Source organism: Lutra lutra, chromosome 12 (genome assembly GCF_902655055.1).
Source record: "Lutra lutra chromosome 12, mLutLut1.2, whole genome shotgun sequence".
NCBI lineage: Eukaryota > Metazoa > Chordata > Mammalia > Carnivora > Mustelidae > Lutra > Lutra lutra.
The window spans coordinates 28,252,198-28,277,942 of record NC_062289.1 but is presented as its reverse complement, the minus strand read 5'-3'; the positions used below and the strand labels follow the sequence as shown (position 1 = coordinate 28,277,942).

The following is a 25,745-nucleotide window of genomic DNA, read 5'->3' as shown; positions in this document are numbered from 1 at the left end:
GTCGTGGTCCCAGGGTCCTGGGATCGAGCCCCACATTGGGCTCTCTGCTCAGCAGGGAGCCTGCTTCCTCCTCTCTCTCTCTCTGCCTGCCTCTCTGCCTATTTGTGATCTCTATCAAATAAATAAATAAAATCTTAAAAAAAAAAAAAAAGGAAAGAAATCCCAAGTCAGCTCTGCTTTTAAAACCACTTCTCAGCGAGAGAAACAACCTCACGGGGGACAGTTCTCAAGCAGACACCACATTTAAGGAGGCTTCCGATGGATAGAAAGCTTTTGAAACCTCCTATCATCACAGAGAATCGTAAATATATGCAGGAGAAACAGGAAGCAGGCAGATTTTTCTCCTACATTTTAAAACTCCTCCCACATTTTAAAAAGGCAAATCCAACTGTGTGTTTTTGTTTGCTTACAGTTTCTTGTAGTTATTACTTGTATTCTTTGCACAAGGGATCCCTGATATACATTAGTTCGAATTGTCCGTATTAGAGCTTAGAGCATAATTTTGCTATTTTAAATGGCCAGAGAGGTTCATAAGCCCATCTTTTCTTTGATAATGTAGTATTTTTCTCACGTGTACTTCCTCTGATGCAGAGTCCGTGGACATCCTCTGGATATACTAAATCAATGGCTGGTTAGTACAGCCCATCACAGGGATGCAAAGGTCAGAGGGCACGGCTAGCCCCGATGCCTTGCGTGAGCATGAGGGAGCTCTGCCTTCCTTGTGCATCCAAGTGGGGGCTGACCTTGTGGGCTGTGACCCACAGCATATCCCTTCCCATGTCACTGTGAGGTTTCTCGCAGCCCACAAACGTGCCATGTTTCTCATGGCGGATGCTCAGCTTTCTTCCTGAAAGGCTGCTCTGTCTTCTCTTTTTATTTTTATTTTTTTAAAGATTTTATTTATCTATTTGACAGAGATCACGAGTAGACAGAGAGGCAGGCAGAGGGAGGAAGGGAAGCAGGCTATGCGGGGCTCGATCCCAGGACCCTGGGACCATGATCTGAGCCGAAGGCAGAGGCCTTAACCCACTGAGCCACCCAGGCGCCCCTACTCTGTCTTTTCTTACCTTCACGAAAGTGCTACTCTGAAGTCAAGGGCCTTACAAGGTCTGTATCTTCAGTGAAGCTCCCTCTGCCTGCTCCTGATACCGCTGGTAGTATCCAGACTCTTCTAGCCCCAAACTGTGTCTGCTTACAACTTAGCACCTCACTGCACACCATCTTGGATGATGTAAGAGAGCCCTGAAAGCTGCTGGTTCTTGGTTAAACCTGACAGGCGTCCTGTCCCTCCCCGGACGACCGCATGACGGGTTCCTTGTGAGCCAGTGATTTTACACATCCTTTCTGTGCTGAGGAAAGAGCGCCTTTCTGCCCGTAGCAGGACCTCTGATCACATACAGCCTAGACCCCGACACTAATGTTCCCGCGTGTCTTACGGCTGCACCAGATCCGAGAACCCTCTTCGATTTTGTGCCACCCGCTGGGGTCCGGAGCACTTACACTCCTTCACAGTGAGGCGGGGAGCTGGGGATGAGTGAATGGCCGGCAGCTGACTGCCCCAGAGCACGGCTGAGAGCCCGAGAGATGATGCTGAGTCTCCGGTCAGCAGGAAGGCGTCATGAGTTTACAGCCTAAGGTCTGGGGTGTAGAGAGGGGAGGAGTCGGCCCTACCGCCCCCTCAGCCCCAGTATTTGAAGAGCCCAGGCCTCCCAGGTTTGGGCTGAGCCCCGGTTGAGAGCTAGGGTGGGTGCGTCCTGTATCCGATGAGCTGTACGCTTCTTCCTGCTCACCCACCCTCAGGAAGATCCTGAGTCCCCAGGGACTGGCCAGCCTGCACGCCCGGACCTGGGGTCAGCCCTCCCCAGGTTTAGGACCATTTCACAGGCAAGCCAGAGCTCCTGACCCCAGAGGCTGGCCTGTAAGCTTGAGTGCTGGCTGCTTGGAGACTGATTGATTGACCTGGGACAGGAGCAGACGAACAAGGGCCGACCCTGTGTGTCCATGCAGCCGTGCCCCCTGGACCACGGGTCCCAGTCACAGTGCTGCGCCCTGCTCTGAGGGCTGTATTTGGTGGGAATCCACCCCCCAGCCCCTTCACACCAAAGACTCACACATGTACCCTACGCGAACTCACCCAAAGCCTCCCAGTCCCCATAGTGACGGAGCCTTTCCCCAGTTATCCAACCACCTCAGTGCTCCGTGAAGAGCTACTGAGGATCCCTGTGAACCAGACACTGAGCCCAGACCTGGGGCTACAGCAGCGAACAAGCTCCGCCCAGGCCGTGCCCCCTGCCCCGCAGCTCACAGTCCAGAGGGCAGACTCAGTGAAACCAGTGCTCACTCCCTATGTAATGACAAACAGTGCTCAAGGCGTGAGAGAGCAGAGAAGCGCACTTGGGGACGTGGGCCAACGCTTGCAGTCAGGGCCTACAGACTTGCCTTCTGGCAAAAATGGGCTTCATGGGGGACGGTTTAGCCGCCCTGCCCCAGGGTAGGAGGGACAGCGGAAGGGAAGGCAGGTATAGCTTATAAAGTGCAGTCAGCTGTCCACTGTATTCTACAAAGCACAGTCCAACACAGGTGGTTTTGCCTTTTAGCCAAAGGACTTGTATGGGAAGGTGGGGTGAGGAGTTTACTGCAGGGGCCTCACGGATAAAAAGGCCAATGAACCCCATAGGGAGAAAAGAGTGCGGGGCCTCCCAAGGAAGAGGCTCAGGGAAGATCCCAAGCCCCAGGGGGTAGGGGCTGCCTGCCTACACCATGGGGGTGTTTGTCCTGTGGGCGGGCAGAATGCAGAGGCTTCTGGTGGGACCCCAGGTGCCACCGCAGGGTTCCCGCCCCTGTGCGTGCAAACACCCCCTTCTCGTGACCGGGGATCCTCTGTCGTGGTGACTGAGGGCTAGAGGGCACTCGGCAAGACTATGTGATGCCATCAGCTCCAGGCACAGGGTGGGACCGGCGGGAGTGGCCTGCCGGAGTCTAATGGGATGATGTGGCTTCCTTCCTCTGGCTGGTCCAGCATGTGACAGCACGCCCCAGGCCGCCAGCTGGAACGACACCCCAATGACTCACTTGGGCTCTCCATGGAGTCTCCAACCAACACATTGGAATTTGTAGACTGTTGCTGCTCCGGGGCTTGGAATCCATCCCTTCTTACCCAGGACAGGGATGCTAGGGAGGGTACTGCCAAAACTTTACTATGCGGGCAAGTTCCCCGGGAGTCGGGTTAAAACGCAGATTTGGATTCCCGAAGTCTGAGTGGGCTTCATTTCCAAAAAAGCTCCCACGGATGTCAAGGCCGCTGGTTTGCGGACACCTTAAAGACCTGAGAACACAAACAAGAGTGAATGGAATGAAACCCTCCCCTATCCTTCCTAAGTGTGCAGGGTCAGCTCTGCAACCCATTCCCCACTGGGCAAGCGTCGGCTGAGCCTCAGAACCGAGGCGAAGATTGGCAGAAAGAAGGAAACTGGATGTAGGGACTAATGACAAAGATCACCTTTGCCTGAAAGCCTGTCACATGCTGTGATGTCTGATCTTTGGATTTGGCAAGGGAGGTGTTATTGATCTCCGTTCACTTCCTAATGGACCTAGGGTTTGGGAAGGCATCTTCTCCAGGCAGGGATCGCTGCTGGACTTCGAATCCTTGTCAAAATCCAGCTGATCTCACTACAACACACGTCCTTGTTTCGGAGGGTAAGGAAGGAGAATTAGATTTAGCCCGGCAGTTTTCAACCTCGCTGGCATGTTAGAATCAGCAAGAGGAGTTTTATTTTCTTTTGAAGATTTTATTTATTTGTTTGAGAGAGAGAGAGAAAGCATGAGAAGGGGGAGGGTCAGAGGGAGAAGCAGACTCCCTGCCGAGCAGGGAGCCCGAAGCAGGACTTGATCCCAGGACTCTAGGATCATGACCTGAGCTAAAGGCAGTTGCTAAACCAACTGAGTGCCCAACAAGAGGAGTTTTTTTTTTCTTTTTTTTAAGATTCTATTTATTTATTTGAGAGAGAGACAGTGAGAGAGATCATGAGTGAGGAGAAGGTCAGAGAGAGAAGCAGACTCCCCGCGGAGCCGGGAGCCTGATGCGGGACTCGATCGCGGAACTCCGGGATCACGACCTGAGCCGAAGGCAGTCGTCCAACCAACTGAGCCACCCAGGCGTCCCAAGAGGAGTTTTAAAGCTCCCACACCCCAAGCCAATTACCTCAGACTCTCCACTATCAGTATTTTGTAAACCGCCCTCCCCACCCCCGCCCCTGCCCAGTAATTCCAACATGCAGTCAAGACTGGGAGTCCCAGAGTCAGGCCAGCTCCCCTCCTAATAAACTGGGGCGATTGTGTAGCTGATGGATGAAGTCTAATGTGTCTAATCTCATCGCAGTGAGTACCTCGCAGTTCCTGCTCCAGGACTCCAAGAAACCAGCTAAACAAAAATCGGTGTAGTCAGGTGAAGCAGGATGGGACAGGGCATGGGATGGAGGTGTTTGCCAGGGAAAATATGTAAGAAAAGAGCAGAATATGTCAGGGAAAGCTAGAGGCACCACACATTTAGGAGCTGAGGGGAAGATTTAGAAAGAAAAAAACTTACGACACTGAAGTCCTTAAAATGAGAACATATGGGGCACCTGGGTGGCTCAGTGGGTTGAGCCGCTGCCTTCAGCTCAGGTCATGATCCCAGGTCCTGGGTTCGAGCCCCGCATCGGGCTTTCTGCTCAGCAGGGAGCCTGCTTCCTCCTCTCTCTCTGTCTGCCTCTCTGCCTACTTGTGATTTCTCTCTGTCGAATAAATAAATAAAATCTTTAAAAAAAAAATGAGAACATCTTATTCAACTCTGAGTCAGCCCAGCATATGTTAGATGATGGATAGATGAGTGAATGGACGGATCAAGGAAGATGGGGTGGGTCCCCTGGACAAGGATATCTGGAAGGCAAGTTGAACAGAAAAATGAGACTCATACTGGGGTTGAGGGTAGAGACAATGATAGGAGAAAGGAGTACAAAACTACCAGCTCTGAAGAGAGTGGTCCATTAGGAAACCATGTTTTGGGACTTTGTTTTTAGAATTGGGGTTATTTTTTTTTTAAGATTTTATTTATTGATTGATTTAAGAGAAAGAGAGAGGGAGAACATAGAGGGAGAGTGAGAAGCAGGCTCCCAGCTAAGCAGAGAGCCCAATATGGGGCTCGATCCCAGGACTCTGAGATCGTGACCGGAGCCAAAGGCAGATGCTTAACCAACTGAGCCACCCAGGTGCCCTGGGGTTATTTTTTATCATAGGATAGAACACCCCAAATGGAAAAATAGATGGAACAGTCTGTTTGAAGCAAAGAAAAAGCTTGAACTGCTTCTAGACACACACTGCATCCTGTCTTGCCACAATCAAGATGAAAGACTCAGGCTGTCCACCAGCCGTGCAAAAAGAAATGGCAGATTCTCAACCAAGCAAAGCTCTGGGTCCTCGGCCGTAAACCCCAGATCCTGCAAAAACATGAGTCGGGAGGAGCCGAAACGCTGGGTGATGTGGGACAGTATGAGTCCCCAGGGGGATGTTGTTCTGCTTAACACGGGTCAGGGTATTAGCTGAAATTTCTTACTGGATTTTTTTCTCTCACTCAACAGTGTTGAATTCATTCATCATCGGTATCTTGTGTGGGTTTAACGATGAACCCTCAGACCCTCATCTTCAAAGATAACATTGCCTGAGCCATGTCTTGGGTGTTGCCCTGCAAGCAGGAAGGACTTTTCTGCAATCATCTACACTCTCCCAGTCCACTTTGTGACCTTGGCTGACCCTGGGTACAGCTGGCCAGGGTCCAGTCGGTCATGCATTTGGGAGCTAGACAGCGAACCAACCTATTCAGGAATCAGCTCAATGTCTTCACTCATATCCGCACATCCCAGCCAGCAAAAGCCACATGATATAATCAAATACTAGTCCTCTAATCAAAGATGTCCCTTGACCCAGGTATTGGGAGAAAATAAACAATCTGGCTGAGAGGGGGAAGGACTGTAGGTAGACAAAGTGGATAAGGCAACGGAAATCTAACCTTCCCTGTCTATGCTCTACCTCTTCCCCTGTTTTAATCCTGAAGAAACAAAACATCAGCGGGACCCTTGTTAGCCAGTATGGCCCCTTTCCTCAAGATATTTTAGTGCCATCTGCAAGAGTTTTGTTGCCATAAACACGTAAATGTCTAGGATGCTAATGGTATCACTTTAGGCATAGTGCATTTGTGCAGTGCACAACCTGCACATCCTTAGGCACTGGCTGTGGAGACCAGAGACCTACATGATGGACCTTCACCTGGCCTGAGTTTAACTTAAGAAAATGGAAAGAAGGGGGGCACCAGGGTGGCACAGTCTGTTAAGCAACTGACTCGGTTTCAGCTCAGGTCATGATCTCAGGTTCATGAGACTGAGTGCCCTCTCCCCAACACACAAACACTCAGGCTCTGCCCTGAGTGCCAAATCTGCTTCAGATTCTTTCTTCATCTCCCTCTGCTCTTCGTTCTGCTTGTGCATGCACTCTTGCTCTAAAATAAAGAAATAAATATTTTTAAAATAATTTTATTATGTAATGTTAGTCACCATACAGTGCATCATTAGTTTTTGATGTAGTGTTCCATGATTCATTGTTTGCCTGTAACACCCAGTGCCCCATGCAATACATGCCCTCCTTAATACCCATCACAGACCTCACCGGTCTCCCCAACCCTCTCCCCTCTGAAACCCTCAGTTTGTTTCCCAGAGTCCATAGTCACTTATGGTTCATCTCCCACTCTGATTCCCTCTTTCATTTTTCCCTTCCTTCTCCTAATGTCCTCCAGGCTATTCCTTACGTTCTACAAATAAGGGAAATCATATGGTAACTGACTCTCTCTGCTTGACTTTATTTCACCAGCATAATCTCCTTCAGTCCCAGCCATGTTGATGCAAAAGTTGGGTATTCATCCTTTCTGATGGCTGCGTAATATTCCATTGTGTATAAGGACCACATCTTCATCCATTCATCTGTTGAAGGGCATCTCGGCTCCTTCCACAGTTTGGCTACTGTGGACACTGCTGCTGTGAACATTAGTGTGCATGTGCCCCTTCTTCTCCTTACATCTGTATCTTTGGGATAAATGTCCAGTAGTGCAATTGCTAGGTCATAGGGTAGCTCGATTAAATAAACAAATAAATCTTTGAAAAAAAAAAAAGTTGGCAGTAAGGTGATGCATGGAAAGGAGAATCTGATAGAAGTCATAGGTGGGGATGGAGACTCTCTCATTCTTCTGCTGTGTGCAGGAGGAACAACCAGCTAGTAAATGGAGCTGAATAATAGCATGAGTGCCCTGGAGATCTAGAAATGTAGGCGCCTCACAGGGTCCGGCCACCATCCAGCCCCCCGGCTCCCCTGGCAAGGGCAGAGGCACTTTGCTGGGTGCCAGCCAGCTTCTTGGCTCTACATCCAGGGACTGTCTACCGCAAAGGGTGCCCCCAAGAGGCTCTGGGGTCACTGGGAGTTTGGGCTCTCATTGGTGCCTTTTGTCTGACTGTTTACCAAATGAAAACGCTGTGGGCTCAGGGCACAGCGCCGAGGGACGTTGTGTCCCGGACTTGCCATCTTTGCTTCTCTCTTTATGGGGGGTCAGGCGGAGAGGAAGGAAAGAATGAGAACAAGTTTCTTCCCTGTGCTCCCTTCCACTTAGAAAACCTCAGCTCAGGATGCAGGAGACACTCGGGGCCGTCCTCACTGGCACACTTACTGACACCTGCTGAGTGTGGGCACTCCATCTGCCTGGGTACACGTTGTGTGTAAAGCTAAGCTGCCCGCAGACAAGTGGAGAGCAAGCAGCCGTCCAAATGAACTGGTGCTGGAGGAATTTCTGAGTCAAATGACGCATACTTAGAAACACCTACGAATGCAGCCATAGGAAAAAAATACTGAAATTCTGACATGACCCATCACTTCCTTCTCTTCTTCACCATGACCTTCAACTAGCTCGTATCTCCAGCCTTTCCGGAAAGAGATCTATTGTGAATAAAGACAACCGTTAGATCCTGACCTTATTGTCTAGTATCTCCCAGCCCACGTGGGATGGTGCGGCATAAAATACGTTTTTAATAAAAGCCGCTACCAAACTGTGGGAGAGCCGGGGTGGCCGGTCGCCTGTCTAGGGAGGAACAGGGACCTAAGTTGCTGTCAGTTCCCCGGAGTGCGGCCTGGACAGCAGTCTGCTGGGAAAGTGGAGGAACAAAAGCCCAGTGTGAGTGTGTGGCCAGAGTGGGTAGAGAGGGGGATAGAGAACTTTCCCAGGGCCGAGATTCTATGGAGAAACGCAGAGGAGGGAAAATTCAAAACACGTTCCGTTGTGATGGAGCCAGATGGAGGGCTGATGAAGTTCAGAGAGCCAGCCGGGGACAGGGGCACTGGGCACAGGGGGACACTCTAACAACATGTGGATGGCCGAGTTGATTAAATTAATCAGTGAATTGACGAAAGGCAAACAAGGATCAGACGCTGGAAATATTGAACAGTGCTGAAGGACATCAAAGTACAAACTTTGGTGTTAGACTTTGGACAAGTTATTTAAACTCTGTGAGCCTCAGTTTCCTTATCTGCAAAATGGGGATAATGGCATTTACCCTCATAGGACCTTTGCAGTGGTTGAATGACCAACGGGAATAACTTGGTTTGCACAGTGCTCGGCACATACAGTGAGCCCTCAACCGCTCATGCCATTCTTATCATGATCATTCCTATTGCTATGATGGATGGTGACCCATTTGCATAGGGAACTCCTGGAAGCTGGTGCGCTTCCTTTCATTTCCATACCAGGCCCTATGTCCTCCTGGGATTCATTTTTCTTTCAGGGTGAACTAGGAGCTTACTTTAGGCTTATTTTACCAGGACAAAATGTTGGAGGGAGATTTCCCTGAAGTTCAGAACTGTAATCATGAACCCCAACCTCTGGTCTCCCTCCTAGGTCCCTGACATGCACAGCCTGAGCGGCAGGAAGCAGGAGCAGGGGCTCCTAGGCCTGGGAACCCTGTGGTTTGGTGGGTGTCCAGTAGGGGGAGCCAGCGAGTCGTGGCTGCCTTGGGGACCTCTGACAAGAGCCATCCGCAATTCCAGGAGCGGGGAGGTCCAGGTGAAAGACCAGGACATCAGCACAGCTCTCTGGGTTGTTTGGTTTTTGCTTTAGTTTTAGTTTTTGTTTTTGTTTTAATCGTGCGCTCCAGGAAGTGCACCTGAGTTAGAGTCCCGCCATCACAGAGCAAGCCACAAATACTGAATTTTAAGAAGAATGAGAGAAGAAATGGACTTTTCACTTGAATTTTAGATTCCACTGTTACGGAATGTTTGCTTCCTGTCCAGTAAAAGGCAGCAGCCTTTGTCCTGGGATCCTCACCTGGAAAGAAGGACATTTCAGGGAAGCATTTATATGTTTGTTTCCTCCTCACTGGGAAAAAGGGCAGGTTGGTTTCCAGAAAATGAACTGCATACCCCTTGCCCTCCCCACCCTCACACCACACCCCTCAGGGCTTTGCTGGATTCTTACGCTGGTGCAGAAGCTGTGTGGAGTCTAAGAGAATGAGAAAATTCCACCCGGGAAGCAGTCCCTTTGCTCTCTGAGTCTACAGTGTAGCAACTTTACCCTTAGTTTTTAGTTTTAAGTGGTACCATGTTGGTCTTTTTTAGTTAGAAATATTCACCAAAGTATTTCAGGGTGAGGGTGGGAGCTAGAACAGGAGGGGAAGAAAAAGACGAACTTGCAGGATTGTCCCTGGGTACAGACGTTGGAACGCCACAGGAAAATGGCAAAGCTGCTGGCACCAAATCAAGAACAGAGTGGGGCAGGAGGAAGAGGGAGAAGGAGAGGAGAGAAACATCAGCGGAGAGAGACAGAGAGAGAGAAAGAGAGAGAGAGACTGAGCGAGGAAGAGAAAGAGACAGACAGACAGATATCAGGTGCAGGACAGGGGACTGGTCCTTGGCAATGCTTTGGCTGGGGCTCCTGAAGTGGGAGGAGAAAGCAGAGGGCACGGATATGCCTAGCGGGGTTCTGAGTATGAAACTGTCAGGTGCCTCCTCCCAGCACTATCTGCTCCCGAGCACCCTCCCTCTTACTAGAGCCTCGCCGCACTTTATCAGCCAGAGCCTTCTGCCCCCCGGGAAGCCAGCCGGCGTGTGAGTACCCTCTTCATCTCTCTTCATTTCCAACTGTCCCCTGTTACCAGCTTGTCTGCTTACTCCTAACTGTTGCTCCTGCACCCTTTTCTTTTTTTAGTGGAGAAATATGCCACAGATGGTTGCAATTGAGTGGAAGCAGCAAAGTCAGAATCCTGGAAGGCTGGAAAGCAATTTACCAAAGCCCCGGGCTTCTTGCTAAAGCCTGCAAGCCATGTCCTTTGCTCATGATTTCTGAAACAGGGTGCAAGCCCCACCTGAGCTCTGTGTGCAAGAGGGATTTGAGCAAGGGGTCCACTTTACGTGCCAAATGACTCTGGGTTCACCCAGACTGGACAGGAGTTTCAAACTGTGTTCATGAAATCGTTGAGTGGAGACGTATTAATATGACTCCCCAAAGATGGGGTACAGGGAATGGCCCTTTCCAAATGTGGCTCTGCGCCCCTCCCTGCGTGTGCCGCTGAAGGGAGTGTGCTTGCTACCCACCGGGACAACCTGGGGTCCAGCCCTGGCAGCTTCTTTGCAGCTGCATTTTCTGGTGTGGAATTCAGACCCCAGGGCTTCTGGGAGTGGTGCCTTCTGAGGACAGAAGTGTTTTCAGCAGGAGACAGGAGTACCTGACAGCATTGTCTTTGTTTCTGCTTACAGCTTTAAAGAAAACTGAGCACCTCCCACCACTTCGAACCCAAAACTACCTACAATAAAGACTATTGTAAGTACCAAATAAATGTCAATACTGAAATTCTCTTTATGAGAGAGCAGGAATGTTAAAATGTTTTTTTCTATGTCTATACCCAAAACTTTAATTTTTTTAAAGTGATGCTTGAGCCACAGAAAATTGAAGACTTTCAGGTCTCTCCAATTGCACAGATTTCTAATGTACGCTGAGTTTTATTGTGTGTAAGCAAATAGGGAATGTTGGTTGAATTGAAACCCTGATATTGACTCGCATTAGAATAAGTACTGCTTTGTTTCACTAATGACTTGGGTTATGAAAGGTGATTTCTGACTCTTGCTGGAAAGCTCACCAGGTGCTGCTCCCAGAATATTCCTGGGATGTTCACTTTAGCACCTATGGGCTTGTTGTGGATGTGTCAGTGGCACAAAAGAAGGAGGCTCACTTTGAGGTACATGTCTGTTTGTCAGAAGAGTTCCTGCTTCCAGCAAGGGCATAGGGTGAGAGTAGGGGTGGCAGGGTCCTTGGCTATTGTATGCCCCCATCCCAGAGTTATTTCAGGGCAGCCATGAAGACAAGCCTGTGTGCATTATGTCACAAAGCCCAGACACGCACTGCAGACCCCGTCACTCGGGAGCTGCTCCTTCACTGTTTACTTGAATAGAATCTCGGGAGGCAGTAATGTGCCTGGCGCCAAGAAGACAAAGATTCCCTGTTGCATAAAGCTGGACTCTGCCCAGGAGACTTGGATAGTCTCCACTCTGAACCTCAGTTTCCTCTTCTATAAAGTGAAGGTTTGAGCTATGTACTCTTTACAACCTCACCTGGATTCCAAATATTTCTCTCTGGGCTCTAAGAAAATACGATGCTGAGGCCAAGGATATTGTCTTCCTAGATGTGTGTGATTTTGGTGATGGGGGAAATGGGAGTTTGCAGAGACCAAAGGGGGTAAACACCTACACGGAGGGAACATGACAGTCCCTGTTTGTCTCTTTCTTTTTTCCTTTTAAAAAAAAAACTGCATATAAGATGAGAGTCTTACCATTGGTTTTCCTTAATGCTCTTCTTTATCAAACAAACAAACAAAAATACGTAATGCAACCCACAGACATTTCTGTTGGTACTTAACTAGCCAGCTAGTTTAACTATGGATAAACACATACACGCACCATTTTTTTCCCTAAGACATGTCAATAATATTTTCCACAATTGTGGATTTTTCAAGGCAAGCCTGTAAAAGAAAGTAAAAATTAAATAAGGGAGGGACAAAAAAGGAAAAAAAAAAAAAAACAAAACACCACGCGCACACAACTTTTCCAGAACTTGTGAAGGAAGAATGATCTCTTCGAATGCAAGGGAGGATTTTTGTTTTTTGCTGTTTGTTTTTTTTTTTTTTAAATAAAACTTACAAAAAGTTGCCACACTTGTTGACTTCAACTAAGAATTGTTTATCATTAACAAGGTGATATCTAGTATTTAACAATTCTTGTTCTGATACAAGACAAAATGCCATTTAGCAGCCTCTCAGACTGGGCTCCTGCTGTGCATGAAGACAGTGGCTTGTATCTTATTAGAGAAAATAGAGCCCACCCCACGCCTTCTTCTATTTGTAAAGAACAAGCCTGCGGGAAATTGTTGGCATTGGTGTTGGCCCCTTAACAGTCTGCCTGCAGCAGGTCAGAGCCTGAAGCCCACCCCTCCCTGTGGCCAGGCTTCAGCTCTGCTAGCCTCCCTCTGGTAGAGAAACACGGCAGAGCGAAATCTGTGCATTGGTTTCTGTGTGCGAGGTTTACTATCTTTTTTTTTTTTTTTTAATTTAAGTAAAGTAAAATGCACGTCCCATGTCTGTAGTGAGCTCACTGTCCCTCCTTGCTGCTGGAGAAGGCTGCCTTGTCCGTTGGGGTCTCCATCTGGGGTCACGGCTGGGCTCCCAGGACCCCTTGGGGGCACTCCTGCCTCCCTCTATCCTGCATTTCCCAGGCTCATGCTGCTAATTCACGTCTTTTTGCCCTTTGTCAAGTATGGAGAGAAAGGAAGGATGAATGGACAGTCTTTGATTGGCGCCGCTGGTGACGCCCCTCGTGGTCCTCTTTGGAAGGACCCTTGTGGAGATGAGGCTGGTGAGGCCGGGCTCCGAGGCTTCACCTGGCTCGGCGTGGTCCGGGCACACGGGCCCCCGGATCAGGTAGGCTTCCTCCGTGCAGCCTCTGTCTCGGGAAAGTCGGGCGCCTGCGCTCCAAGCTCTGGTGTGGCTTTTCGTAACGAAGCCTGGGAAGTGGGGTCCTCATGCTCTGCTGAGGGGCGCGGCTTGGGAGCACGCTCGGGAGTCTTGGTCCCGAAAGTCACGCAGCACTCAACTGGGGTTAGACGGGGGACCATTGACCTACTGCGTTTTGGTAACAGTGGAAAGGCTAGGAAAAGGGCGTCTGGGGTTTTCATCTTACCCTGCTGCTACTTATTTAGAGCTTCTTCCCCTTATTTTCTTCTTTTTAGTTAAATTTAATGGCCTACCTAGATTTGAGAAATCAGAGCATCAGTAGAAGTCCCCGGCTGCATTGTCCTCCTGATCAGAATCCTTTTTTTTTTTTTTAAGATTTTATTTATTTATTTGACACAGAGAGAGAGATAGCAAGAGAGGGAACAGAAGCAAGGGCAGTAGGTAGAGGGAGAAGCAGGCTTCCCACTGAGCAGTGAGCCCCGTGCAGGGTTCCATCCCAGAACTGTGGGATCATGATCTGAGCCAAAGGCAGACGCTTAGTGGCTGAGCCATCCAGGCACCCATTGATCAGAATTCTCAAAGTTCTCCAAAGAACTGCAAAAGTCATGCGTGATAAAATTCTAGGGTGAACTACAACTTTGAAGTTACTGGTTTCTTGTAACCACTTTTCATGCCTGAGTTCTGGAGCAAGTCTTCAGATCTGAAGGGCTCCGGAAGCTTCAGTAATTCAGAATAAACGGTTGGTGGGCGGGGTCTGCCGCAGCACCAACAGTCTGCTTAACCTGGGAGAGGAGCCCTCTCTCTGGGCCATGATACCCCAACAAACCATCCCAACGTGTGGGTGCTAGATAGACAAATCACGATAGGCCTTCTATATGCTGGACTGTGGAATCAAACAAAAATAACTCAGTCTTTCTTTCACTTTGGGAGGCTCCCGGAGGAGCTCAGGCCATGCAGGTTCGGAATCACGTCTGACCAGTTACAGTATCAGGTTTGGCATCTGTATCTCCAAAATCTCTGAGCTGATGGTGTATTTAAAACCCTCTAAAATCAATAAATATATGCCAGAAATTTCGAGAACATGAGTTTGTTCACCCTGAAATAACCTATACGCCTTATTGTTTCTGTGGTTGATGGAAAAATGGGAGTGTTTCAGTTCAACGCTGCCTCTGTAGGAAGGGATCCACTCAGTTGTAGAAAAATCCAAAGCAATTGTGTCTGAGCTTCTAGCCTGGGGAGAAACCTGATGCCTCTCAGGAATGGGTCCTGCTTTGCCAATGAGTCACTGGAGCTGAGGAAGGAGCTTCCTGAGCAATGTTGTCAGTTATGGGATTTAAGAGGAAGATATATGAAAATAAATGATAGCCATCACTTAGATTATGAGATAAAAGGTAGTTTTTCATAATTATTAAAATTCAAGTCGTTTGCCATGTTTCACTATGGGGCCAGCTGAGTTCCCCATAGACTAAATTTTGGTTCCTGACCTCCAGCAGTTTTCAATTGAAGAATTTCTTAATGCCGGGCCACCTGGGTGGCTCAGCTAGTTAAACGTCTGCCTTCGGTTCAGGTTATGATTCTAGAGTCCTAGGATGGAGCCCTGCATCGGGCTCCCAGCTCAGCCAAGAATCTGCTTGTCCCTCTGCCTCTCCCCAGCTCAAGTTCACACTTGCGGTCCCTCTCTCTCTCCCACCGCCAAATAATAAACTAAAAATGAAATCTAAAAAAAATAAAATAAAAATTTCTTTATGCCAAGGTTCATGGGCAATCTCACAAGTGCTAGAGTCTAACACTACTTTGCCAAGACGAAAGGAGCTTGGTCTAGAATTCATTGCATAAATAGCTTCTGCTTTGTGTAATGATTAGTGGTTGGCCATTGTTTAAAAGCAGGACACTGGGGCGCCTGGGTGGCTCAGCAGGTTGGGCCGCTGCCTTCGGCTCAGGTCATGATCTCAGGGTCCTGGGATCGAGCCCCGCATCGGGCTCTCTGCTTAGAAGCCTGCTTCTTCCTCTCTCTCTGCCTGCCTCTCTGCCTACTTGTGATCTCTCTCTGTCAAATGAATAAATAAAATCTTTAAAAAAAATAAGAAATAAAAAAATAAAAGCAGGACACTTAGGTAGTGAAATAATGCAATTGAAGTGTGTGGCTACTCAATAAAAAAAAAAAAAAAATCAGTTACCCACATTGATTTTTGTACTGGGATTAATAGAAACCCAAACCAGAGTCAGGATTGCAAAAACTAAAAATTTTGAAAAAGCATAACTTTATTATCTTTTAATAGGTGCTTGTTGGCTATGATAAATGCAACAAGGATGGGGCCAAAACTAGCCATGAGACCCCCTTATTCACAGCCTGGCCACAGGAAGAAGATGAGCTGGTTTATCTGGATAGATTTGGGGTATTACCTTGGTCGTGTCTTCTATGCATGCCTGTGGCTTCAATTCTCCACTGGTGCCTTCTGGAGTCTGATAGTTCTGAGGTTTCCCTACTCCACACTTACCTGACTGTGCTCACAGACTTTCTTGCACGCTCAGGGTGGTTTGTCAATGTCTTTCTCCCTTTGCCTCCCTCTGGGATTACATCATTGATATTCTTCTTTGGTGTCTACCATTGGCACTGTGAAAACATCATTGTTGTCTAGAGGGTCCCATTCTGGTGATGTTGGTGCTTTCCTATCACACAGTTATCATGAGAAGTAAAGAGTCTTGTAGTGAATGCAAGTCACGGTTATATCAGTATTTTCCTGAGGCAAGCTTGCTATAATCATGCCTTGTATATTCTTATCTTGTACAATTCTTGGATTACAATTTTTTTGTTTTTCAATAGCTTGGTTCACTTTACCTTTTCCAGTTTCTATACCTTGTGGAATATTATACTTGACTGTTTTTATTTTTTTTTTTTTTTAAGATTTTTATTTATTTATTTGACAGAGAGAAATCACAAGTAAGCAGAGAGGCAGGCAGAGAGAGAGGAGGAAGCAGGCTCCCCGCTGAGCAGAAAGCCCGATGTGGGGCTCGAACCCAGGACCTGGGATCATGACCTGAGCCGAAGGCAGCGGCTTAACCCACTGAGCCACCCAGGCACCCCTATACTTGACTGTTTTTAAACATTTAAATAATAAATTCCAAAAATAAAGGACATCTAAGGCAGTTGCCCGATATGGGGATATAGTCAAGCAATCTTTGACTTGGAAAGTGTCTATGAGGGGCTTTACTTAGACTGTGTCAACACACAGAGACTGTTTTGTAAGTAATTCTGCCTTATCAAACCCTTACAAACAAAACCTTTTTTGTAAGATAGAAACTTAATTTTAAAAGGCTTCTAGAGACTTCTGGGGAAGACGACAGAGTAGTAGGAGGACCCTAAGCTCAGCTCCTCCCATGGATGTGACTAGATAACACTTGCATCCGTGTAAATAACCCAGAAAAGGATCCAGAGGCCAGTAGAACAAACTCCACAACTAAATGTAGAGAAGAGGCCACACTGAAGAGGGTAGAAAGGGCGAAGATGCGGTCAGGATCCAGCAGACCCACAGGTTGGTCCACATCAGGAGGGAGCCGTTCACATGGAGACAGAAGGGAAACAGACCCCCACACCAGGGAACCCACACTGGGAGGATGAATCCCCAAACTATTTGGCTTTGAAAAACCAGAGGGGCTGGATTTCATGAGTTCTCACAACCAGGAGGGCTTAAAACCTGAAATTTTAAAAATCAGTGGGCTTGGCTCTAGGAGAGCAGAGCGGGAGAGAGGACACTGACAGCCCCAGGCTCACTTAAAGAGACAGCACAACAAACAGCCCCATGGAGACCTAGCATAAAAGCAGCAGTTTGAAAAATGCCTGGGGCATACAGGAGGGAGAGTTATTTACTCATCTCAGAGCATGTTCTGGAGGGACAAAGATCACTGGGGGCCTCCTCCAGGAAGAAAGGAGCTGGCAGGCACCATTTCCCTCCCATGCCCCCTCCCAGCCACCTGCAGGAACCAGCCCATTGCTGACACTCTCTATGGAACTTGCTAATTCTGCTTTGCCACTGCTCCACACTCTCCAGACCAACCTGCCTCAGTCCCAGCACCGCAGGATCCCTTTTGGTCAGAGCCCATCAGGGCAGGGCCACAGGCTTGGCAGGGTTCTAGCAGCCCAGTTGGGAGGAACACCACTCCAAAGTGACTCCTTCCCCAGGGGAGACAACCACACACAGCAGTCAGACTGTAGCCCCAGCAGTGGGCTCCGGAAAGCAATCTCGGGCCTGACTGCAGGCCCTGCCTACCAACAAAAGCTTCTCAGAAGACAACACAGGGAGAGCAGCCTGTGGTTCTGTGCTACTGCATCTCTGGGAAATGCCTGGCCTGACTCAACTCAAACCCAAGGCATCAAAGAATGGCCCACTGTTAATACCAAGAGCAAACCCTGCCCACCACAGGCAAAGAAAGTCACTGCAGACAACTGGACTGAAGGAAAAGGCAGCTCAGTCCCTACAGCTGAGTGTGCACAACACACATAGAGAACAGCCCTGGAGCACCAGGTTCTGGGGAACACTGCAGGGCTCTGCAGAACCTCTTCTTCATAAGGCCATTACTTTCCAGTGCAGGAGACAGAGCTGACTTTCCTGACACAGAGAAACAGATGCAGAGACTTAGACAAAATGAGAAGGCAGAGGAATATGTCCCTAATGAAAGAACAGGACAGGGGCGCCTGGGTGGCTCAGTGGGTTAAAGCCTCAGCCTTCGGCTCGGGTCATGATCCCAGGGTCCTGGGATCAAGCCCCACACCAGGCTCTCTGCTCAGCGGGGAGCCTGCTTCCCCCTCTCTCTCTGCCTGCCTCTCTGACTACTTGTGATCTCTGTCTATCAAATAAATAAATAAAATCTTTAAAAAAAAAAAAAAGAAAGAACAGGACAGATCACAGCAAGAGATATAAGTGAAATGGAGATAAATAATGTGCCTGATAGAGAATTTAAAAGAGATGATCATAAAGATACTCGCTGAGGAAAGAATGGAGGACATCAATGAGACCCTTAACGATGAGACAAAAAAAAAAAAAGAACTAATCAGAGATGATAACGTAATCAATGAAATTTAAAATACACTAGATGGAGTAAATAGCAAACTAGAGGAAGTAGAAGAATGAATCAGTGACCTAGAGGACAGAGTAAAGGAAAGCAATCAAGCTAAGCAGGTTGAAGAGGAAAACAACATGCAAAATGAGAACAGACTTAGAGAACTCAGCAACACCAGCAAGCATAATAACATTCACATTATAGGGATCCAGAAGAAGAAGAGAAAGAAAGGGGGGGCAGAAAATTCATTTGAAGAAATAAAGCTGAAAATTTCCCGTATCTAGAGAAGCAAACAGAAATCCAGATCCAGGAAGACAGAGAGCCCCAACAAAATCAAACCAAGGAAGTTCCCACCATGGCACATAGTAATTAAAATGGCCAAAAGCAGTGATAAAGAGAGAATTTTAAAAGGAGCAGGGGAAAAGAAACCACTTACGTACAAGGGAAACTTCGTAAGGCTATCAGCTGATTTTTCAACAGAAACTTTGCAGGCCAGAAGAGAGTGGCATGATGTATTCAAAGTGCTGAAAGGGCCCTGAAACAAATAATACATTATATGTTAATTTAAAAAAAAAGTTCTGAAAGGGAAAAAAAAATCTGCAGGCAAGAATACTCTATCCAGCAAGGCTATCATGCAGAAAAGAAGAAATAAAGACCTTCTGAGACAAAAGATAAGAAGTTCATGACCACTAAACCAGCCCTACAGGAAATATTAAAGGAGACTCTTCAAGTGAAAAGGAAGGACCATAAGCAAGAGGAAGGAATGTAGGAAGCACAAAAGCAGTAAAAATAAGAATGTCTGTAAAAATCAGCCAAAGGACTCACAAAATGAAAGGATATAACATATAACACCATATACTTAAAATGTGGGGGCAAGTAGAGTAAAGAAGGGTTCAAATTTAAATGACCATCAAATCAATACATACAGACTGCTATATATAGATGTTATATACAAACTGAATGGTCACCACAAATCAAAACCCAGTAATAGACATACAAAAATTAAAGAGAAAGGATTCCAAATATATCACTAAAGAAAACCAACTAATCATGAGAGAACAAGAGAAGAAAATAACGGAGAAGAACTACAACAACCATAAAACAAGGAACAAAATGGCAATAAATACTTACCTATCAATAATTACTTTGAATGTAAATGGACTAAATGCTCCAATCAAAAGACATAGGGTGGCAGAATGGAGAAGAAGAAGAAGAGGAGGAGGAGGAAGAGGAGGAGGATGAGAAGGGAGGAGGTAGGTGAGGTGGGAGGGGAAGGATAAGACACATCCAGATGCTGCCTATAAGGGACTCACCTTGGAACTAAACACATTTACAGATTGAAAGTGAAGGGATGGAGAAGCATTTATCATGCAAATGGATGTGAAAAGAAAGCTGGAGTAGCAATACTTATATCAGACAAAATAAACTTTAAAACAAAGATGATAACAAGAGACAAAAAAAGAACACTATATAATAATAAAGGGAAGAATCCAGCAAGAAGGTGTAACAATTGTAAATATTTATGCATCCAAATTGGAGCACCCAAATACTTAAAACAGTTAGTAACAAACATAAAGAAAATAATTGACTGTAATACAATAAGAGTAGGGCACGTTAACACCCCACTTAACATCAATGGAGAGATCATCCAAAGAGAAAATCAACAAGGAAACAGTGGCTTTGAATGTCACATTGGATCGGATGGATTTTAACAGATAGAGTCAGAACATTCCATCCTAAAACAGCAGAATACACATTCTTTTAAAGTGCACATGGAACATTCTCCAGTATAGATTACATATTATGCCACAAAACAAGTCTCAACAAATTCAAAAAGACTGAAATCATACCATGCATTTTTTTTCTGACCACAACACTATGAAACTAGAAATCAATTACAAGAAAAAATCTGGAAAGAGCACAAATACATGGAGGTTAAATAACATGCTCTTAAGCAATGAATGGATCAACCAAGAAATCAAAGAGTAAATTCAAAAATACACGGAGACAAATGAAAATGAAAATACAAGGGTCCAAAATCTTTGGGATGCAAAAGCATTTCTAAGAAGGAAGTTCTTAGCAGCACAGGTCAACTCAAGAAGCAAGAAAAATCTCAAATAAGCAACCTAATGTTACACCTAAAGGAGCTAGAAAAAGAACAAACAAAATCCTAATCAATAGAAGGAAGGAAATAATAAAGATCAGAGTAAAAATAAATGATATAGAGATTTTAAAAGCAATAGAACAGATTGATAAAACCAGGAGCTGGTTCTTTGAAAAGATCAACAAAATTGATAAACCTTTAGCCAGACTCATCAAGAAAAAAGAGAGGATTCAAATAAACAAAATCATAAAAGAGGAGAAACAACAACCAACACCACAGAGATTTAAAATATTGTAAGAGAATATTGTGAAAAACTAGAGGCCAACAAAATGGACAAACTAGAAGAAACAGATAAATTCCTAGAAACATATAACCTCCAAAAACTGTATCAGGAAGAAATAGAAAATATGAACAAGCTGATCATTGGAAATTGAATCAATGATGAAAAACTCCCAACAAACAAAAGTTCAGGACCATATGGCTTCACAGGTGAATTCTGCCAAACATTTAAAGAAGAGTTAATACTTATTCTTCTCAAACTCTTCCAAAAAATAGAATAGGAAGGAAAACTTCCAAATTCATTCTAGGAGGCCCATATTACCCTGATACCAAAACCAGAGATACCAAAAAAAGAGACCTATAGGCCAATATCTCTGATGAACATAGATGCAAAAGTCCTCAACAAAATATTAGCAAAACAAATCCAATAACACATTAAAAAAATCATTTACCACAATCAAGTGGGATCTATTCCTGGGATGCAAGTGTGGTTCAATATTCAAAAATAAATCAACATGATACATCACATCAACAAGAGAAATGTTAAAAATATATATGATCATTTCAATAGATGCAGAAAAAAATTTGACAAAGGGCAACATCCATTCATGATAAAAACTCTCAACAAAGTAGGTTTAGAGAGAACATACCTCAATATAATAAAGGCCACATATGAAAAACCCACAGCTAACATCATACTCGATGGTGAAAAATTGAGAGATTTCCCCCTAAGATCAGAAACAAGACATGGATGTCCACCCTCATTACTTTTGTTCAACATAGTAGTGGAAGTCCTAGCCACAACAATCAGTCAACAAAAATAAATAAAAACCATCCAAATTCGTAAGGAAGAAGTAAAACTTTCACTATATGTAGATGATATGATGCTATATATAGAAAACCTGGAAGATCCCACCAAAAAAATGCTAAAACTGATAAATGAATTTAGTAAGATCCCAGGATACAAAATCAATGTACAGAAATCTGTTGCATTTCTATACACCAATAATGAAGCAAGAGAAGTAGAAATTAAGAAAGTAATCCCATTTACAATTGCACTAAAATAATAAAATACCTAGAAATAAGCTTAACCAAGAAGGTGGAAAACCTATACTCTGAAAACTATAAAATATTGATGAAAGAAATGAAAGATGATACAAACAAATGGAAAGATATTCCATGCTCATGGATTGGAAGAACAAATATTGTTAAAATGTCCATACTGCCCAAAGTAATCTACAGATTTAATGCAATCAATAACAAAATACCAAGAGCATTTTTTACAGAAATAGAACAAATAATATTAAAATTTGTATGGAACCACCGAAGATGCAGAATAGCCAGAACAATCTTGAAAAAGAAAAACAAAACTGGAGGTGTCACAATTTCAGATTTCAAATTATACTGCAAAGCTGTAGTAATTGAAATAGTATGGTACTGGCACAAAAACAGACACATTAGTCAATGGAACAGGATAGAAAGCCTAGAAACAAACCCACAATTATATGGTCAGTTAATCTTCAACAAAAGAGGCAAGAACATGCCATGGGAAAAAAGACAATCTCTTCAACAAATGATATTGGGAAAACTGGTCAGCTACATGCAAAAGAATGAAACTGAACCACTTGCTTACACTGTAACAAAAATAAACTCGAAATGGATTAAAGACCTGAATGTGAGACTTGTAACCATAAATATCCTAGAAGAGGCAGGAATTTCTCTGACATTGGCATTTCTAGATCTGTTTCCTGAGGTAAGGGAAATAAGAGCAAAAATAAGCTTTTGGGACTACATCCAAAAAAAAGTTACTGCCCAGCAAAGGAATCAACAAAACTAAAAGACAACCTACTGAATCAAAGATATTTGCAAATGATATAATGGGTAAAGGTTAGTATCCAAAATGTATAAAGAACTTCTATGATTCAACACCCATCCCCAAATAATCCAATTAAAAATTATGGGCAGAAGATATGAACTGACATTTCTCCAAAGAAGACATCCAGATGGCCAACAAACACATGAAAAGAGGATCCACATCACTCATCATCAGGGAAATGCAAACCAAAACCACCTCACACCTTTCAGAATGGCCACAATTAAAAAACAGAAAAAACAGCAAGTGTTGGCGAGGATGTGGAGGAAAAGGAACCCTCATGCACTGTTGGTGGGAAGGCAAACTGATGCAACCACTGTGGAAAACAGTATGGGGGTTCCTCAACAAGTTAAAAATAGAACTTCTCTACGATCCAGTAATTGCACGACTTGGTATTTACCCAAAGAATACAAAAACACCAATTTGAAAGAACATATGACCCCCCCTAGGTTTATTGCAGCATTATTTACAATAACCAAATTATGGAAGGAGCCCAAGTGTCCATGAATGAATGGATAAAGAAGATGTGGGGCACATACAATGGAATATTGTTCAGCCATAAGGAATGAAATCGGGGCGCCTGGGTGGCTCAGTGGGTTAAAACCTCTGCCTTCGGCTCGGGTCATGATCTCAGAGTCCTGGGATCGAGCCCCACATCGGGCTCTCTGCTCAGCAGGGAGCCTGCTTCCTCCTCTCTCTCTGCCTGCCTCTCTGCCTACTTGTAATCTCTGTCTGTCAAATAAATAAATAAAATCCTTAAAAAAAAAATTTAAAAAAAAAGGAAAGAAATCCTTAAAAAAAATAAAAAAATAAAAAATAATTTAAAAAAATTTTAAAAAAATTTTTAAAAAAAGGAATGAAGTCTTAGTATTTGCAACAACATAGAGCTAGAGAATATAACGCTGAGTGAAATAAGTCAGTCAGAGAAAGACAAATACCTTATGATTTCACTCACATGTGGAATTTAAGAAACAAAACAAAGGAAAGAAAAAGACACAAACCAAAAGTAGACTCTTTTTTTTTTTAAAGATTTTATTTATTTATTTGACAGACAGAGATCACAAGTAGGCAGAGAAGCAGGCAGAGAGAGAGGAGAAAGCAGGCTCCCCGCAGAGCAGAGAGCCCGATGCGGGGCTCGATCCCAGGACCCTGGGATCATGACCTGAGCCGAAAGCAGAGGCTTTAACCCACTGAGCCACCCAGGCACCCCAAAAGCAGACTCTTAACTGTAGAGAACAAAGTGATGGTTGCCAGAGGGGAGGTGGGTGGGGGATAGGTGACACAGGTGAAGGGGATTTAGGGTTCACTTATCATGATGAGCAGTGAGTAAGGTATAGATTTGTTGAATCACTATATTGTATACCTAAAACTAACATAATACTATATGCTAATTATATTGGAATTACAGTTAAAAAATGTAAAAAAAAAAAAAGACTACTCGTCTTGGGAAGTAGCTGTTTGGTCTGCATTAGTGAGCGCCATTTTGTAACCTAACATCCGGCTCCTTTAACTGACAGCATGAAACTTAAGTACTTGGTCTTAGCTCTTCCTGTATTATTATTTCAGTCAGTATGTTGAAATTGAATATTTTTCAGTCTTTTTCACTAGACTGGGCTCTCTGAGTGCACACTGTATGTGCTCAGTGGGTATTTGTTGAACTAGAAACTGGACCTCATGACACTCAAGGCCAGAACCTTCTCATGGTAGCATTAAAGACAGTAATAACAAAAGTAGAATGGGATTTGGGTTTGGGGGTGATAATCCCCATGACAGTGTTTCAGGAGGAAACTGGTGCTTTCTTAGTCCTCTGGGATGTCATGATACAAATGAATTGCTTTTAAACTCATCCTCTATGGCTAACCGCGACCAGGTGCTGGGGCTGGCCAGTCTGCAGTGCTCTGCAGTAGGGTGTTTATGAGCTCTGTCCTTTCCTCAAGGAGCCGGAGGAAGAGGTAAGCATGGAGGACAGCCCCACTATGGTTAAAATGGACCAGAGTGAAAATCAGGTTTTACCAAGTCCAAGAAGAAGGTATCTCCCCAAGGCACTTGGCTACATCACGGGTGATATGAAAGAATTCGCCAGCTGGCTTAAAGGTATTTATGTTTCCCTCCCTGGGAGAGATGGGGGAATTAGCTTCAGGGGAAATAGCTTGCTGATTCTTCTACTCTTATCTTTCATTATAGTCCCCTGCCTTCTATTGACCTCTTTCTCCTCCAGTTTTTAACTTTTTTTTTTTAAGATTTTTATTTTTTTAAAGATTTATTTATTTATTTGAGAGACAAAGAGAGAGAGCATGAGCAGAGGGAGGAGCAGAGAGAGGAGAGAGCAGACTCCCCACTGAGCCTGAAGGCTGACACGGGGCTCTATCCCACAACTCTGAGATCAGGACTGAGCTAAAATCAAGAGTTGGATGCTTAACTGACTAAGTTACCCAGGTTGCCCAAGATTTTATTCTTAAGTAATCTCCATACCAAACATGAGGCTCAAATTTATAATCCCCAAATCAAGAGCAGCACGTTTTACCGACTGAGTCAGCCTGGTGCCCCTAACTTTTTATCTTCTAACCTGCAAGCCTCTTCAGATATTTTTTTTGTGGAGATAGTGCTTAGAGCCAGAGCCCTACTCATATTAGAGGAATGCACCTGGCTCCATCCCATAATTTTAGCACTTAAAAACTGAAGTTTTACTATTGGTAATTCATTTCTTTAGCTTAAGAGCCTGTACCTCTGAGCATGGTGAATAAGGGCATTCAGTGCTTTCAGGGTGGTCACTGGGTGTGGAAAGGAACCGCTTGACTTATCACTTCCTCAGCTCTGCCCATCTCATCTCTTCCAGACAAACCACAGGTGCTCCAGTTTGTTGACTGGGTCCTTCGGGGCATATCCCAAGTGGTGTTCGTCAGCAACCCCATCAGTGGAATCTTGATTCTGGTGGGACTCCTGGTCCAGAATCCCTGGTGGGCTCTTAACGGCTGTGTGGGAACGGTGGTCTCCACTCTGACGGCCCTATTGCTTGCTCAGGACAGGTAAGTCCCTCCACCCAAGCCTGCTCTTCTTGCTTCTGGAAACTCAGGAGCCAATCCCTGAATGGGCATCAGTGATAAGGCCCCACCCTTCCCAGAAATACCCACCTTTATTTTACAGAACCTGTATTTGTCTTGAACCAGAGGTCAGGGGATTATTTATATATTTTATTCTTTCTCTTTAATCATTCACTAAATCATTCTTCTTCAATGATTAATCAACTATTTGTCATGAGCATTTTATTTGGGCAAGAACCTATATGAGTTCTTTTTTTTTTTTTAGATTTTATTTATTTATTTGAGAGAAAGAGAGAGCACAAGCAGGGGGAGGAGTAGAGGGAGAG

At 45.1% G+C, this 25,745-nt stretch overlaps 1 protein-coding gene across 2 annotated transcripts in view; it reads left to right on the top strand.

The window, feature by feature from the left end:
- Positions 1-9,917: 9,917 nt before the first annotated feature.
- Positions 9,918-25,745, top strand: part of SLC14A1 (solute carrier family 14 member 1 (Kidd blood group)) — a 31,026-nt gene continuing 15,198 nt past the window's right edge. Inside the window, exons 1-5 of one of the 2 annotated variants that reach the window (XM_047697512.1) lie at positions 9,918-10,168; positions 10,819-10,882; positions 12,867-13,031; positions 24,316-24,472; positions 25,215-25,404. In XM_047697512.1, coding sequence (XP_047553468.1) covers positions 12,885-13,031; positions 24,316-24,472; positions 25,215-25,404 — 494 coding nt within the window. In that variant the 5' untranslated portion in view covers positions 9,918-10,168; positions 10,819-10,882; positions 12,867-12,884. The remainder of the gene's footprint in view (positions 10,169-10,818; positions 10,883-12,866; positions 13,032-24,315; positions 24,473-25,214; positions 25,405-25,745) is intronic. The other variant, XM_047697514.1, reaches the window with a different exon arrangement.